The sequence below is a fragment of the Falco cherrug genome, chromosome 1, assembly GCF_023634085.1.
Source record: "Falco cherrug isolate bFalChe1 chromosome 1, bFalChe1.pri, whole genome shotgun sequence".
NCBI lineage: Eukaryota > Metazoa > Chordata > Aves > Falconiformes > Falconidae > Falco > Falco cherrug.
In genome coordinates this window covers 111,289,343-111,301,850 of record NC_073697.1, presented here as the reverse complement: position 1 = coordinate 111,301,850, position 12,508 = coordinate 111,289,343, and the positions used below count along the sequence as shown (strand labels likewise).

Genomic DNA, 12,508 nt, shown 5'->3' with positions numbered 1-12,508 from the left:
CAGAGTAGTTTACGGATTAAAATAAATGCAAATATATTTAACATTGTCATTGGGAAGCAACATTTCCCACAGTGTTTCTATACCAACAGAAAGCAAGTCCACAGAACATCAAGTTTAATTTCTAGTATCTAGAAATCTGTCCAACACAACTACGTCACTGTTTATCAATTCTAAATTGAAAACTGGAGCGCTGACGCCCATGAGAAAGTGTGACCAAAGCTAGCGGAAATACACAGAACGGTGCACTGCGGCAGCACGGGGGGCTGCCAGGTGTCTTCCATCAGGGGGAAAAAGTCTCAAGGAAAGAAAACCATTCCCAAAGTAGCTCACTCAGGAAGAATATTCTCCTTCTCTGAAGGCTCAACAATTCTCAAACAGCAGTCAGCAAACTCAACAAATATTGGCTCCTGCATGTACTTCTTCATGAGGGAGCTTTTATCTTCTGCTTGATCAACTGTCAGTAGCAGCTGTCTGAGATGTGGATTCAGAAGCAAGCCTCTCAGCTCTTCTGATTCCCCTTTAAAAAAAATAAGAAGGAAAAAGATAATCAGTACTAATCTTGCAGAGTTACAGAGTGGTTGACGCTGCCCTTATTTTGCAAAGAAACTTTCAGAGCCATAGCAAAAGGCCAGGTATCTGACACGTAAAGCTCTACGGCCTTGCAATGAGGTGCACGACGGGGCCAGAGCGCAGCGCTCCGTGAGATTCCCGGGGCTGAGGGCCTGCCCCTCCGCCTCACCCCCCGCAACCACCCCAACCCCCCCAGCTGGCTTCAGACCTCTCCAGGTTACCTAAAAGCTTGAGTTTGTGCAGCGGGACACGGTCCTGCTCATCATCTTCTGCCAGGATGTCCTCCACCGACCAGGGGCTGCCTGCGGGCGGGGAGAGCAAGGCTGAGGGGGGAACCCGGGCTAAGGGGGGGGGGTGCTGGGGACGGCCGGGCTCCTGGGGGGGCCGTGGCCGCCCCCCGCCTGTCCCACCTACCTGCGCGCTGCTCGGCGCGGCTGGGCCCGCCGGGGAAGGCCTGTCCGGCCGCCGGCCGCTCCCGCTTGGGCTCCGGCCGGCATCGCTCTGCGGGAGAACCGCGTTAGCAGCGGAATGGGCCCCCCGACCCCCCCCGCCCCTCCATTCCCGCCCCCCGCCCGACGGGCACTCACCCTTGTGGTTCCTGCAGCACGGCACGGAGCAGCTGTGGGGCGAGAGTCGCCGGTAAGGGCGGGGGCCGCTTCCCGCACCCCTCACGGGGGGGCCGCTCCCCTCACCAAGCAAGGCCACGCCGCCCCCCCGCTGCCTGCCCGGCCCCCCCTCCGCCCCCCGCACCGAGCAAGGCCACGCCGCCCCTCCCGCCTGCCCGACCCCCCCCCGCCCCCTGCCCGGCCCAGCTCTCACTAGGCGGCGGCGCAGCGCGGGCAGCGGTACTTGGCGGCGCCGGCCGCTCCGCAGACGGTGCAGGGCCGCGGTGCCCGCATGGCGCCCGCCACCGCGCCAGGTCCAGCCAGCGGAGCGCCGAGCGCCTCCACCCAGGCTGGCTAATCCACCGCCGAGAGCGGGGCCCCGCCGAGCGCCTCCACGCAGGCGGAGCTAATCCACCGCCGAGAGCGGGCCCCGCCGCCCGGGGCTATTACACACACACGCATATACCCCTATATATCGCCTCTTGATGGGGGTCTGGCTGGATTCCAGCTGTCACCTTGCTTTTGAAATGGCAATCTGCGATAGACAGCGCTGCATACTGTATTCTGATCATCACACATCACTTTGCCCGCGGCGGTATGGAGATTAATAGAACCCAAATAATCTAATAAATAGCACATAACAACACCCCCTCGGGCTGATCTTTGCCATCTGCCCCGTGGTGAGCTTTGGCTGAATCTCCTGTACAAGCGTAGGCTGGAATCCACCCAGCAGGAGAGAGCTGGTCAGGTTCCAGCCCAGCACTTCCCGAGGCTGGTGGCACCGGAGTTAATGGAAACACTTACGGTAGCGTTCAGAAGAAAAAATATTTGAGCCAGATTTATCTTGCCTGAGTTACATTATCCATTTAAATAATTAATTTTAATTATGTATCATTTCGTGCCATCCATTTCCTTAAATGTCTGAATTTTAATTCAGACAAAGGAAATTCTCCCATAGTTCTTCAACGTAAAGTAGCTCAGAAAAGGGGTTTTATAGCCATAAACGTAAAGCACTAAGTATCGGGTTTGTTAATGTAATGGCACTTGCCCATCGCTTACATTAGGAGGTGAACCCATTTCTTACACAAACCCCCACTATTTTCTCATACCTGCTCAGGAACAGATGGATGGAGTTTTCTTCTTGGTTCTCTTACGCCTTTGAAATGCTGAAACAATGACAATAGAGCAAACAAACCAGGGAAAAAAACCCTGAAAATGCCAACCTGTGCTGCAAGGGCCGATCTGGGTTGGGTTGTGTGTGTTTGATGAATGCAAGAACGTTATCACAGCAGGGGTTATCACGGTGATGTACCACTGAGTAGCATCTGAGCATACTTTAAAACCAGAAAGATGAAATGTCACCAGGATCTGTTCGGTCAAGGCTCCTAGACTGGTAACCGTGCAAGAGAGAAGACACTGAAGCATTGAGATTCTTCCAGACATTATCCCTCTGTGACTAAGGATACACATTCATCTCCACTAGGATCCAACAGATCAACTATTCAGTAGCTGATTTCTTTTTTCGGGGGGAAGGGGGTAAGGACTTTTCCTTTTACAAAATACTTGGTCTCAACATTTTTATTTTGTTTTGTTTTGTACAGGCAACTTGACCGCAATTCTGACACTGAAGAATTCCAGTGAGATTTTCTCCTAGAACAGCGCAAATATCAGAAGCCATGGACTCAAGCGTGCCTCTATTAATAAGCAGAAATATGAGAAGCGTAGTCACAAATGTCTCATAAAACCATGTAATCCAGCTACATACTGCAGGTAAAATTACATCAGCAAAACAGTGCTGAGCGCCGCCATTAATAAAGAGATATTCACAGATACGCTTTCACTGATTAAATGAGAAAGTAAAACTACATTTCCCCCCAGACTACTGAAAATTTCCTAGCCACCCAGCTGCCTTCAAGCCCGCACAAATGACAGCAGAGCGGTGGGAGCCTTGGCAGGGCGGCGCGCCCCACAGAAGCCTGCTGCACAACTCGGAGCCAGCACGGCTGACGGACTCGCTTCGGTCGCCGAGCCAAACAGCCTCGCGTTCCCAGCGCCGGGCTGGCCGGAGCCGCCAGGGAAAGCTGCCCCCCGCCCCCCGCCCCGCTGCGCCCCCCGCCCCCGCGCTGTCCCCCGGCTGGGTGCTGAAGCGCCGGCGCTTTTCCCACCCCGCTCCGACTCCATCGCCCCGTTCTGGGCTCCCCAGTTGCAGCGAGAGGGGGAGCGGCTGGGGAGGGTCCGGGGGGGCTGCGGAGGTGGTGAGGGGCTGGGACATCCCCCGACGAGGCGAGGCTGAGAGCCGGGGCCGTGCCGCCTGCAGAGGGGAGCCATCAACGCGTACAAGAACCTCCAGGGCAGGTGGCAGGAGGACTCTTCTCAGCGGCGCCCAGCCACAGGACAGGGGGCACCGGGCACAAACCGCCGCGCAGGGAGTTCCACACGAACACGAGGGAAAACTTTCCTTTGAGGGTGGCAGAGCGCTGGCACGGGCTGCACGGAGAGGCTGCGGGGTCTCCTTCTCTGGAGACATTGGGAACCCACCCGGACAGGACACTCTGCACCCTGCTCTAGGTGACCCTGCATGAGCAGGGGGGTCTCCAGAGGTCCCTTCCCACCCCTTCCGCTCTGCCATTCTGTGACTGGGCCAGGCACAGCAGCAGTCCTGGACCAAGGGCAGGCCCGGCTAGATGTTCGCAATGGTGCAGGCTCGGACACGGTTGGTGGAGAGGCATTGCAGAGCCTTGAGCTTCGCCCCCAGAGTTTTGGCTTTCAGGGTATATATTATGGGGTTTCCCAAACAGTTCATGGTTATCAGCATAGCCGTGCAGTTTCGGAAGATATAGATGCCTGGGTAAAGATCAAGGGGGCACTGATGGTTAGTTGCATCGAATATGACTCCTGCGAAAAAAGGAGCATAGGAGATCAGCGTCAGGAGCCAGATAAAAATACTGGTTCTGGCAACCTGGATTTCAGCCGATTTGTAGGTGCCAGTAGCTTGTCCACATGCCTTCATTCTCAGCTTTCTTTTCCTCAGGATGATAATGATTCTAAGGTAAGTGAACAGAGGTATCACAAAAGCCACCACAACATTGGGAATGGCAATGAAGATAAGGTAGTTGACACAAAACGGACTGTAGAGGACAGAGAGATTTTTTTCCGTATGCAAGCAGTTCCACCCCATCAATGGCAAGCAGCCCAAAAAGAAAGCGAGGACCCAGTTAATTAAAACTGCAGCTATGGAATGCTTTCTAGCAACCCTGAATCTTGTCCTCATGCTTTCAGCCACAGCCAGATAGCGTTCAATTCCAATGCTTACCAAGTTATAGATGGTGGATAAAATAGACACCGTATATAAAGCATAAGGTGCCAGCATATCCTCGGATCCAAAGATTGTAATGTCAGGGTTGCTGATGAACAGCATCGAAATCCAAAAGCCAGAAAAGCTGGTGAAGAGATCAGAAAAAGCCAGATTGCAGAAGAGTATAGAGATAGGCTTGTGCAGGTCCTTCGTCGCCATTCTGGTGAAGATGACTGTGCAGTTGAAGATCACAGATGCGACGTTAATGGTCAATTGAGGAATGCCCAATGCAAGTACTAAATAATGGCTCCAAATTTTAGTGTGGTTAGCAGAACAGTTTGGGTAGCCATTCATGGTGGAAAATCCTACTTTCAACTGTTAACAAGGTCTGCTTTACTCATCCCATGTTCCAAAGGAGACCGTACGCCAGGAGTGTTACTGCCACTTTGTTCTCCAGGCGAAGAACGAATCCTGACGCACAGCTTCTATTGCCACATCATCATCATCATGACAGTGGATTAAACATTAACCACTTGTGGTTTTAAATATTTGGGTTACCAGCTCAGGGCATAGCCAATTACCTTTAAGTTGCTAGGACAGCCAAAACTGGAAAACATATTTACCACAAGAGAGATGATCTGCTTAAAGTAACATTTATCAAGAGTAAAATCTGGCCAGTCCTTATGAAGGTGAATGCTCACGTCAGTAGTTTAAAATTCTTTAAGGATATTCTGAAATGGAATGAATGTGAATTCAACTTTAATACACAAAGAAATTAGATGGATAAAGGATTAGAGAGCCAGAAAATGAAAAGCAGTAATTTTTTGGTTTTGGAGGGGGTCGGATGTGACTGGTGGAACTTAAAGAAGCGCACAACTGTTATGCCACCAACCTGGGCCCCCGTTCAGTGAGGATGTAAGTCCTAATTTCAGATCAGCTCTAGTGACAACACAAAACTTCTAAAGTGCTCGAGATTGAGCAAGATGCAGCAGAACCTAATTGTTCAGTCTCTTGCTTACAACTACAAACTGATGCAGCCAACAGTGGCTGTTTTTCTAAGTGCAGTTAGATCATTATCTACAAACCCCAAACTTGTAAGCAAAACCATATGATGAACCGCAGCACTTAAAAGGGGATCCAAAAAGGTGAGAGTATTTGTCTCCACAGATGCTTTTGTGCTTGGGCTTACAGAAATATCTCTGTGCTGGAGTACTCAGAAGTTGTCAGAATGGACCTGAAATTGTACGGCCTTTCTTTCTCTTGTGTAAATCACAGGTACTGATGCTTTACAAGCTAAAAAAACCCACACAAACAAACAAACAAACAAAACACAACAAAAAACAACCCCCAAAACATTAATGAGTTGTTGAATTAACTTAGTTTGCACACAAGGAAGCACAGAATGAAGCACCTTCAGTAGATTAGTTGTATCGGAGACTTGAGATGCCTAAGCAGTTCTGAAAATGCCATTTTTCCCACCTTAATTAACTCTTGGATGAGAATGCAGTTAGAAAATGGCAGACCCTCTACTCATACCTTTGTTAGGGGATATTTTGTGCTTGCTTATTTAAAGTTAATTTGCACATTAACAAAGCAACACAATATCATTATATCTTTTCTTTCTCTTTTTAAAGGTAAATGATTTTTGAGAACTGGATTGAAAATACTTGAGACGGAGGAGAAAAGCTCTTTGGCCACCCCTTCAGTGCTGTCGGCAGAGGGCACTGCCGGAACAAACAAAACGCCGCGTAGCACAGTGAGGCGGATGGGGGTTCTGAGCAGAGCCGTTTAGGTGAGCAGTACACCAGCGTACCAGTATGCACAGCACCGTGAATATTTTTTCTGCCCAGAAGTGGCTGCATTTGTTTGCCAATGCTGAGTGTGGGTTGCCTGTGCATCACCTCACGTTTCATTCAAAATGCCCACATACAAGAAAAATCTCCAATGTGCTACCTGGCTGCTACCTGCCATCTATCCACAACCGAGCGGCTTGCCTTTAGCAAAATTGTCCAGGTAAAGCCATGTTGCTTATGAATTTATTCTGATTTAATTTCTTTTTCACTGTTAGCCTAACAAAGGATTAATTTGCATTAGAAACAATTTTATACCATGATATTGCAAAGCAGCTCAGCTAAGTTTATGGGCCTTTCACGTTCAGTGCTGACATCTGATCACTATAGCAGCAGCTCTGGCTCTAGAACTGTAAATCTGTGAACTATGTGACAGCTCTGCCAGCATTTACAACGTAAGAAATCTGTGCTAAAGTGTTGAGCTTAAAAAGGAAAATTCCATAGCTTCTTTTTGTCTATTAAAGTTGAAGTGTATGAAAGTATATTCAGGTCAGTGTGCAATTAGTAGTACACAATTATTATATACTAGAAATACTTTATGCAAATAAGTAATAGGTATTTCAGCTGGTCACAAGGAAGTGCAAAGAATGATTATCTAGAAATAAGGGCTGAGAATTGATTATTCAAATCTGCTGATGTATTACTATCCTATAACATATTCTTCTCAAAGTGTCATGGATAAACCATTCTTTGTGCACTCTATAACCCACCTCATACAGAGCTGTGAACCCCACCTTTGGTGTGAGGCAGCTGCTGAACAAGGCCTCCGCTATTCCTGTCACCTCGCCCGTGTGGTGACATCAGCACCGCATGGCACCAAGCCCTTTTAATAGCAGCAAGTGTGTTGGCAGGTAACATGCAGCACAGGTTACCGTCGGCCAGGAACGGCAGAGGACACCAGGCCAAGCCACCAGCACTCCTGATCTCTTCTGATTGTCTTTTCCACAGCTTTGTGAGCTGAGGGAGAGGGGCTGAGGGCTATGATGAACAACAGGCTACCCACAAAGTAAAACATCTTTAAAAATATCCTAGTTACTAAGAAGAGTATATCCATAAACTTGGATTGTGAAGTGCCCTACATCTTCCTGAAAATGCTACTAAAATTCCTCTAATTTGAAAATCTGATGTTCAAGCATGAAACACTGAACAATATGAGATCAGAATGTAATTAAAAATAATATCACGTAGTATAAATAGCTTTTCACAAAAGCTTTGTAATCTTATTTCCCTAATATAATTGCATAAAAATTAACATAATGTTGCTAGATTAAAGGAGACAATTTTCTTGTGGAAACTGCTTTTTTTATGGGCTTTAATATACAGAAAACCCCAGATCTCTATATTCCAACCCTCTGTAATAAAGTCTGAGCTCTCAAAACCAGAAGACAAGTAGTTTGAATTCAAAACACTGTGTGAGACAGAAGGCTGCTACATAGCCAGATCTCTATATATAACAATTTCAACTCAAGGGCATTCTTATACTCCCATATTCTGGGAACTTTGCAATCTTTCCTGTACTTACAGTCACAACACACCAGTGAAGAAAGAGTGTTATCTACATTTTACATATGGGAAAAGAACAATCACATTATTTGCTTAAGATTGCACAGAAGTCCAGTACAGGGGGAACTGAATCTAATCTCCTATATCTCAGGCTAACACTTTAAACATTGGCTGTACCTTGCTGTTGGCAAGCCTTTGACTGATATCTATCTAGATTTCACCTTCTGCAACACTTTCTAGTGCTATATTTTTTTTATATGTTTCTTTATCTGAATGTCCAATTTGTTCTGATGTTTGCCCTGCATAAGAAATGGCATTATTTTGTATAGAATCTCAAAGTTCAATACTAATTATCCGACGATTATGCCTGTGGAGGAGACAATAATCACTGAACATGTTGGAGATACTGAGAAAGAGACGTGAGAAGCTTTGGGCTGGGTTTTTCATGACCATTCATTTCAAGTGGCTGTTGTGGAAAACCTAACCTCACACAACTGAGCCTGCAGTTTCAGAAATTCTCATAACCTGCAGCTCTCAGGCTTCAACAGGGATCTCAAGTGCTCAGCAGCACAACAGGCCCCAGCTCTAACATGCCAAAGTTGATTCCAAAACAGGAAATTAAGTTCAGGAGCTGAGAGTCTTAGTTCTGTGCAGTAACCCTTGGACAACATACACTTTTACCTTAGGGTGATGCAACAGCAATTCTCTATGTCCTTTATGCTAGTAATACACCAAGAAACTGAATTATGTCTGAAACTACAGGAGCTGAAGCTGTCATGAAGATAAGAACCCTATAGTTCAGTTAAGCTACAGATGATTTGGTGTTAACTTTCAAAGTCATGTATGTACACTACACACAGGAGAAAAAACAAGGCACTGAAATTATAAGGGATTTTACTGTTCTGGCTTCTTCCCTGTCACACTCTCCTTGAACTCACATCCAATTCCTACTCCCATTCTTGAAACACCAGACCTTGTTTGCTGTGAAATGCAGTGGTTCAGCTTTCTCCTCGGCTGCCCCTGCTCTCCAGCTATATGCTGTACCAAGCTGTGGGCAACATGCAACCTGAGCCAAAAAATGGCAAGCGAAGTGCAGCTTGGCTGAGTCTGGAGGAAGACTAATTCCTGCTTGCCATGACTTTCAGCAATGCCTTGAGACAAGAATATCCATCATCTCAGTTTTTCAATGGGCATCATGAAGCCTGCAAATACAGAACATTCAGGAAAGGGAGTAATACAGATAAGGAGCCTATTTATCCAATTTATGCTTTAATTTATGCAGATTAAAGTCTTCCTCTTTGGAGAGGAAGACACAAATGGGATGTATGATCTCCTTCCAAGATTTTTCTGAGATGTTTTCAAAACAGAGAGTGCTCTGCTCCTCCTCCACCCAATCTCTTTGAGGAATTTTTACCTCACAGTTTTGAATTATCTGACGTCCCAGCTATGCTTTCATGGTCCTCACCAGGGCCATAAAGCAAAGACAATCATCAGGCTTGAATCTCTCCGACTGCTATTTAGCATTACCTTGGCTACAAGCCAAAAAATAACGGCAAGGACAGCTTGTTGCAAGAACACCCCCACAAACCAGGCCCTCTCCCCATCTATGCAGAGCCTAAACGCTTCTCTGAGATGCCAGAACTGTTATTTTCACCTCTGAGGGACTTGTATTATGCTCTTTAAAGGGAGACAAACATTGCTAAATACCTGAAACCAAGGCTGAATGGTAAATGAAGCCTTCCACTGATAATTTATACGTGAAGAAGCCAGAATGCATCTTATCCCTTTAGACATGAAACGGTCCGCATAAAGGGCATCTTCCTTCTAAACTACTACAGAGGCACAGTGAGGGCTCTTGTTACAAAAAAGCAATGGTCAGGAACATGTGTGTGTCAAAACCAGGCAAAGCAACTAGGCAGGCTGTAAACGCGCAGAGCTAAATTTACAGCTTAGAGGCACGCGTCCTTCAGAATACGTCTTTGTAATTCTAGGAAATGTTAAGTCGCACACTGCTAGTGTTTCATCACTCACCAAATAAAGACTATTTATGCACACAAAGAATAGCGTTTTACATAAATTCTGGGAAAAGGAGGGAAGTTCAGCTTTACTAATGATGACATCGCATAATACAGGGTCTACTCCTCAGATACAGCCTAAAATAGCTAGCGGTTAATGCACCAGAGCTGAGCAGAAGGCCAAATCGAGGGCCATTGCAAATGCTTCTAACTATTCCATGGAACTGACCTTGTGTTAGAATAAGGTTCCCAGTAGAGCAGACACAGGAAGAATCATAGCCAGCTCCCTTTTTAATGGGAAAGATGAAGACTGATTCACCAACAGCTATGAAATTCCGGATTTCCTGTTCAGTGGTGAGGGAACTCTAATGGAGAAAATTACATACACAACTAAATGAAGAAAGTGTGTTCTCTTACTCTGAAGGGTAGGTCTCCCAGTCACCCAGTCACTAATCATGAAATTCATCTGTGTGTTAAGTTCCTTGGAAGTGCTTCCCTCTCCCCCTGTAGGGACAACTCCTCCCAGGTCAGCTGATCTATGAACATGATTTGGACTCAAGTGAGTCTCATCCTCAACAAACCTTAGATCTTCCTTCTAGGAGCAACTCAGCCTCCCAGCACAAAAGGCTGTGTCACTGCCTTGACTTCGACTGGGACTCGTGCATTTGTGCCACAGAATCAGGCCCAGCGGGCTGTCATCCCCTCCTGCCTGCACTGCTGGGACGCAGGGAGCCTGCAGCCGGTCAGCTGGAAGGTTAGGAACAGCTCTGGACTTCCTCCCATCAGCACATGGTAGGATCATTTGGCTCAGGCACAGGCAAGCTTCATTAGCTGTCACGTCAGCCCCTCCAAGCTTCCCATGAAGCCCTTTCAGTAGCAGCAGGCTAATGTCAGATCTCACGCATTTCAGAAACCAGGCTGGGGGGAACACCTCCAAAATGTTTGCTGCTGTGGCTCTCAAGGCCACCAAATAAGTGCAGTTTTCACTGGTTTTGATATTCCCTCCTGTTCTTACCTATTCTGTAGCTATGGACACAACTGCAATCATTATGTCAGAAAAAGCCTTGAGTTCAGTGATCTGCAAGAGACTCCCTCCTTAACTTCATCTCTTATCTCCTCTGGCCATGATCCTCCTATGTATTTAGGGTTTAATGTCCAAAGGCCTTTATATAGAACCCACCCACAGTGCAATTCCTTTCAAAAATGTCCCTAGGTGCAAAGATGCCATCAAGACCTGATAATCAAACACCTGTCAGGTAAGTTTTTTTAGAAAAAAAATGGAGATCACATGATGTCTGCCCTGTTCATTTAGGTTACAAACTTTATAAGGAAAGGGAATGTCTTTCCCTGAGTCTGCCTTTGCTTTCTAGCACAAATAAAGAGTTACTTAACATGACTGCAGTGGAATTTATTACCACTTTAATAATGACAAGTTGGAAGGTTTAAAAAGTGGAGAAAATAAAAAGGAAAAAAATCCCCAAACCCAAGAATCCTGAATTTCAAGATCAAAATTTCTAACCCTCAGATTTTTTGGTCTCAAACAGAAGGTTTCTATCAGGCTCTTAGCTTTCAGAGAACTGAACACAAATAGAGCAAAAAGAATTCATCAAAGAGCTTTAGCTCAGCTCCTCTACTGAAGACCATCCCCAGAAAAGAAAGAGAGAAAAGCCTAAGAGTAAAATGTCTCGTAGAGGCCATGGGAGGCTGACACTACCTGACACTGCCACATTCACGACCCCCATTCTCTCTACGTGCTCAGCATGCACCTTGCTTAGATAGCTCCACTGAGACAAACTAGGAAGTTAAAAAAAATGCAACAAATTCCCTTATTGTTCTTGTCACTGCAGTAACTATTTATCTTAGCACCATGTGCTAGGCAAATCATCATCTGTTCGTGCTTTAATCTACCTAATCCAGGATGGAAAAACACTACCCGGCAAATCTTCATTGTTGGACTGTTATTTATAGCCATCCTTTTTATGAATAAAAGACCTGCTCATAAGTCAGCTGTCAGATTTCCCATTGTTATTACAGGTCCTGATCCTGTGTGCCCCTACTACTCACAGCAGAATGGCCATACTCCTCACCGAGGAGCTCGCAGCTCTTGGTAAGGGCAAGAAGTCCTTTTTGGCTCCTCTTTTTAATTCAGCCCTTGCTGGATGACTAGGCTTGCTCAGTGCTGCCAGCATAATGCCACTTCACTCTGCCCACCCCTTCATGGAGGAGCACTGGGTCAAGCATCCTGCTCTTCTTCTTGCACCCAACCCAGCATGTGGGTTGTACCCCTACAGACAGAGAAGCATTTGGGGAAGGGGAAGAAAAAGTTGCACTCCCCCTTTTGTTTTCCTCAGCAGTATCAAATTCTGACCCCAAATAAAAAGATGAAATCTATAATAGACACTATAGAGCAAAAAGTAATAGTGCTACTTTTCTGTATACACCTTTGTTTGTCGAACACAAAGCCTGAATTGCCACTGAATCAGACACATGGAATTAAAGCATTCAGATAGGAAAGCAAAGGGAGCAGAAAAAATAATTTGCATCTATTATACTGTAGTACTAGAAGCAGGAAAGTTAAGACAAAATACTATTTTTAAAAAAGTACAACATCTCCCCCCCCAAACAAACAAACAAAAAGAAAAGGTGTGCTCTCAGTTAATTCACTAAGTG

The 12,508-nt window shown here is 46.3% G+C and overlaps 2 protein-coding genes across 2 annotated transcripts; both read right to left on the bottom strand.

The window, feature by feature from the left end:
- Positions 1–8: 8 nt before the first annotated feature.
- Positions 9–1,563, bottom strand: ZNHIT3 (zinc finger HIT-type containing 3). Its single transcript, XM_055720105.1, has 5 exons — positions 1,390–1,563; positions 1,158–1,189; positions 985–1,071; positions 792–872; positions 9–517 (listed from the first exon to the last, which is right to left on the bottom strand). The coding sequence occupies exons 1-5, from the start codon at positions 1,467–1,469 to the stop codon at positions 327–329; spliced, it is 471 nt and encodes a 156-aa protein (XP_055576080.1). The 5' UTR covers positions 1,470–1,563; the 3' UTR covers positions 9–326.
- A 1,738-nt stretch (positions 1,564–3,301) lies between these two features.
- On the bottom strand, positions 3,302–12,507 carry LOC102050804 (lysophosphatidic acid receptor 1-like). Its single transcript, XM_027806382.2, has one exon. The coding sequence runs from the start codon at positions 4,822–4,824 to the stop codon at positions 3,856–3,858; it is 969 nt and encodes a 322-aa protein (XP_027662183.1). The 5' UTR covers positions 4,825–12,507; the 3' UTR covers positions 3,302–3,855.
- Position 12,508: the final 1 nt, after the last annotated feature.

What these genes read in the sequence shown, in the direction of transcription:
- LOC102050804 (XM_027806382.2), bottom strand. Translation starts at nt 4,824, where the DNA reads ATGAATGGCTACCCAAACTGTTCTGCTAACCACACTAAAATTTGGAGC.
- ZNHIT3 (XM_055720105.1), bottom strand. Translation starts at nt 1,469, where the DNA reads ATGCGGGCACCGCGGCCCTGCACCGTCTGCGGAGCGGCCGGCGCCGCC. An exon ending in GTGCTGCAGGAACCACAAGG is followed by an intron (nt 1,072 to 1,157) that starts GTGAGTGCCCGT and finishes GTTCTCCCGCAG; the next exon opens with AGCGATGCCGGCCGGAGCCC. An exon ending in CCGCGCCGAGCAGCGCGCAG is followed by an intron (nt 873 to 984) that starts GTAGGTGGGACA and finishes CCCCGCCCGCAG; the next exon opens with GCAGCCCCTGGTCGGTGGAG.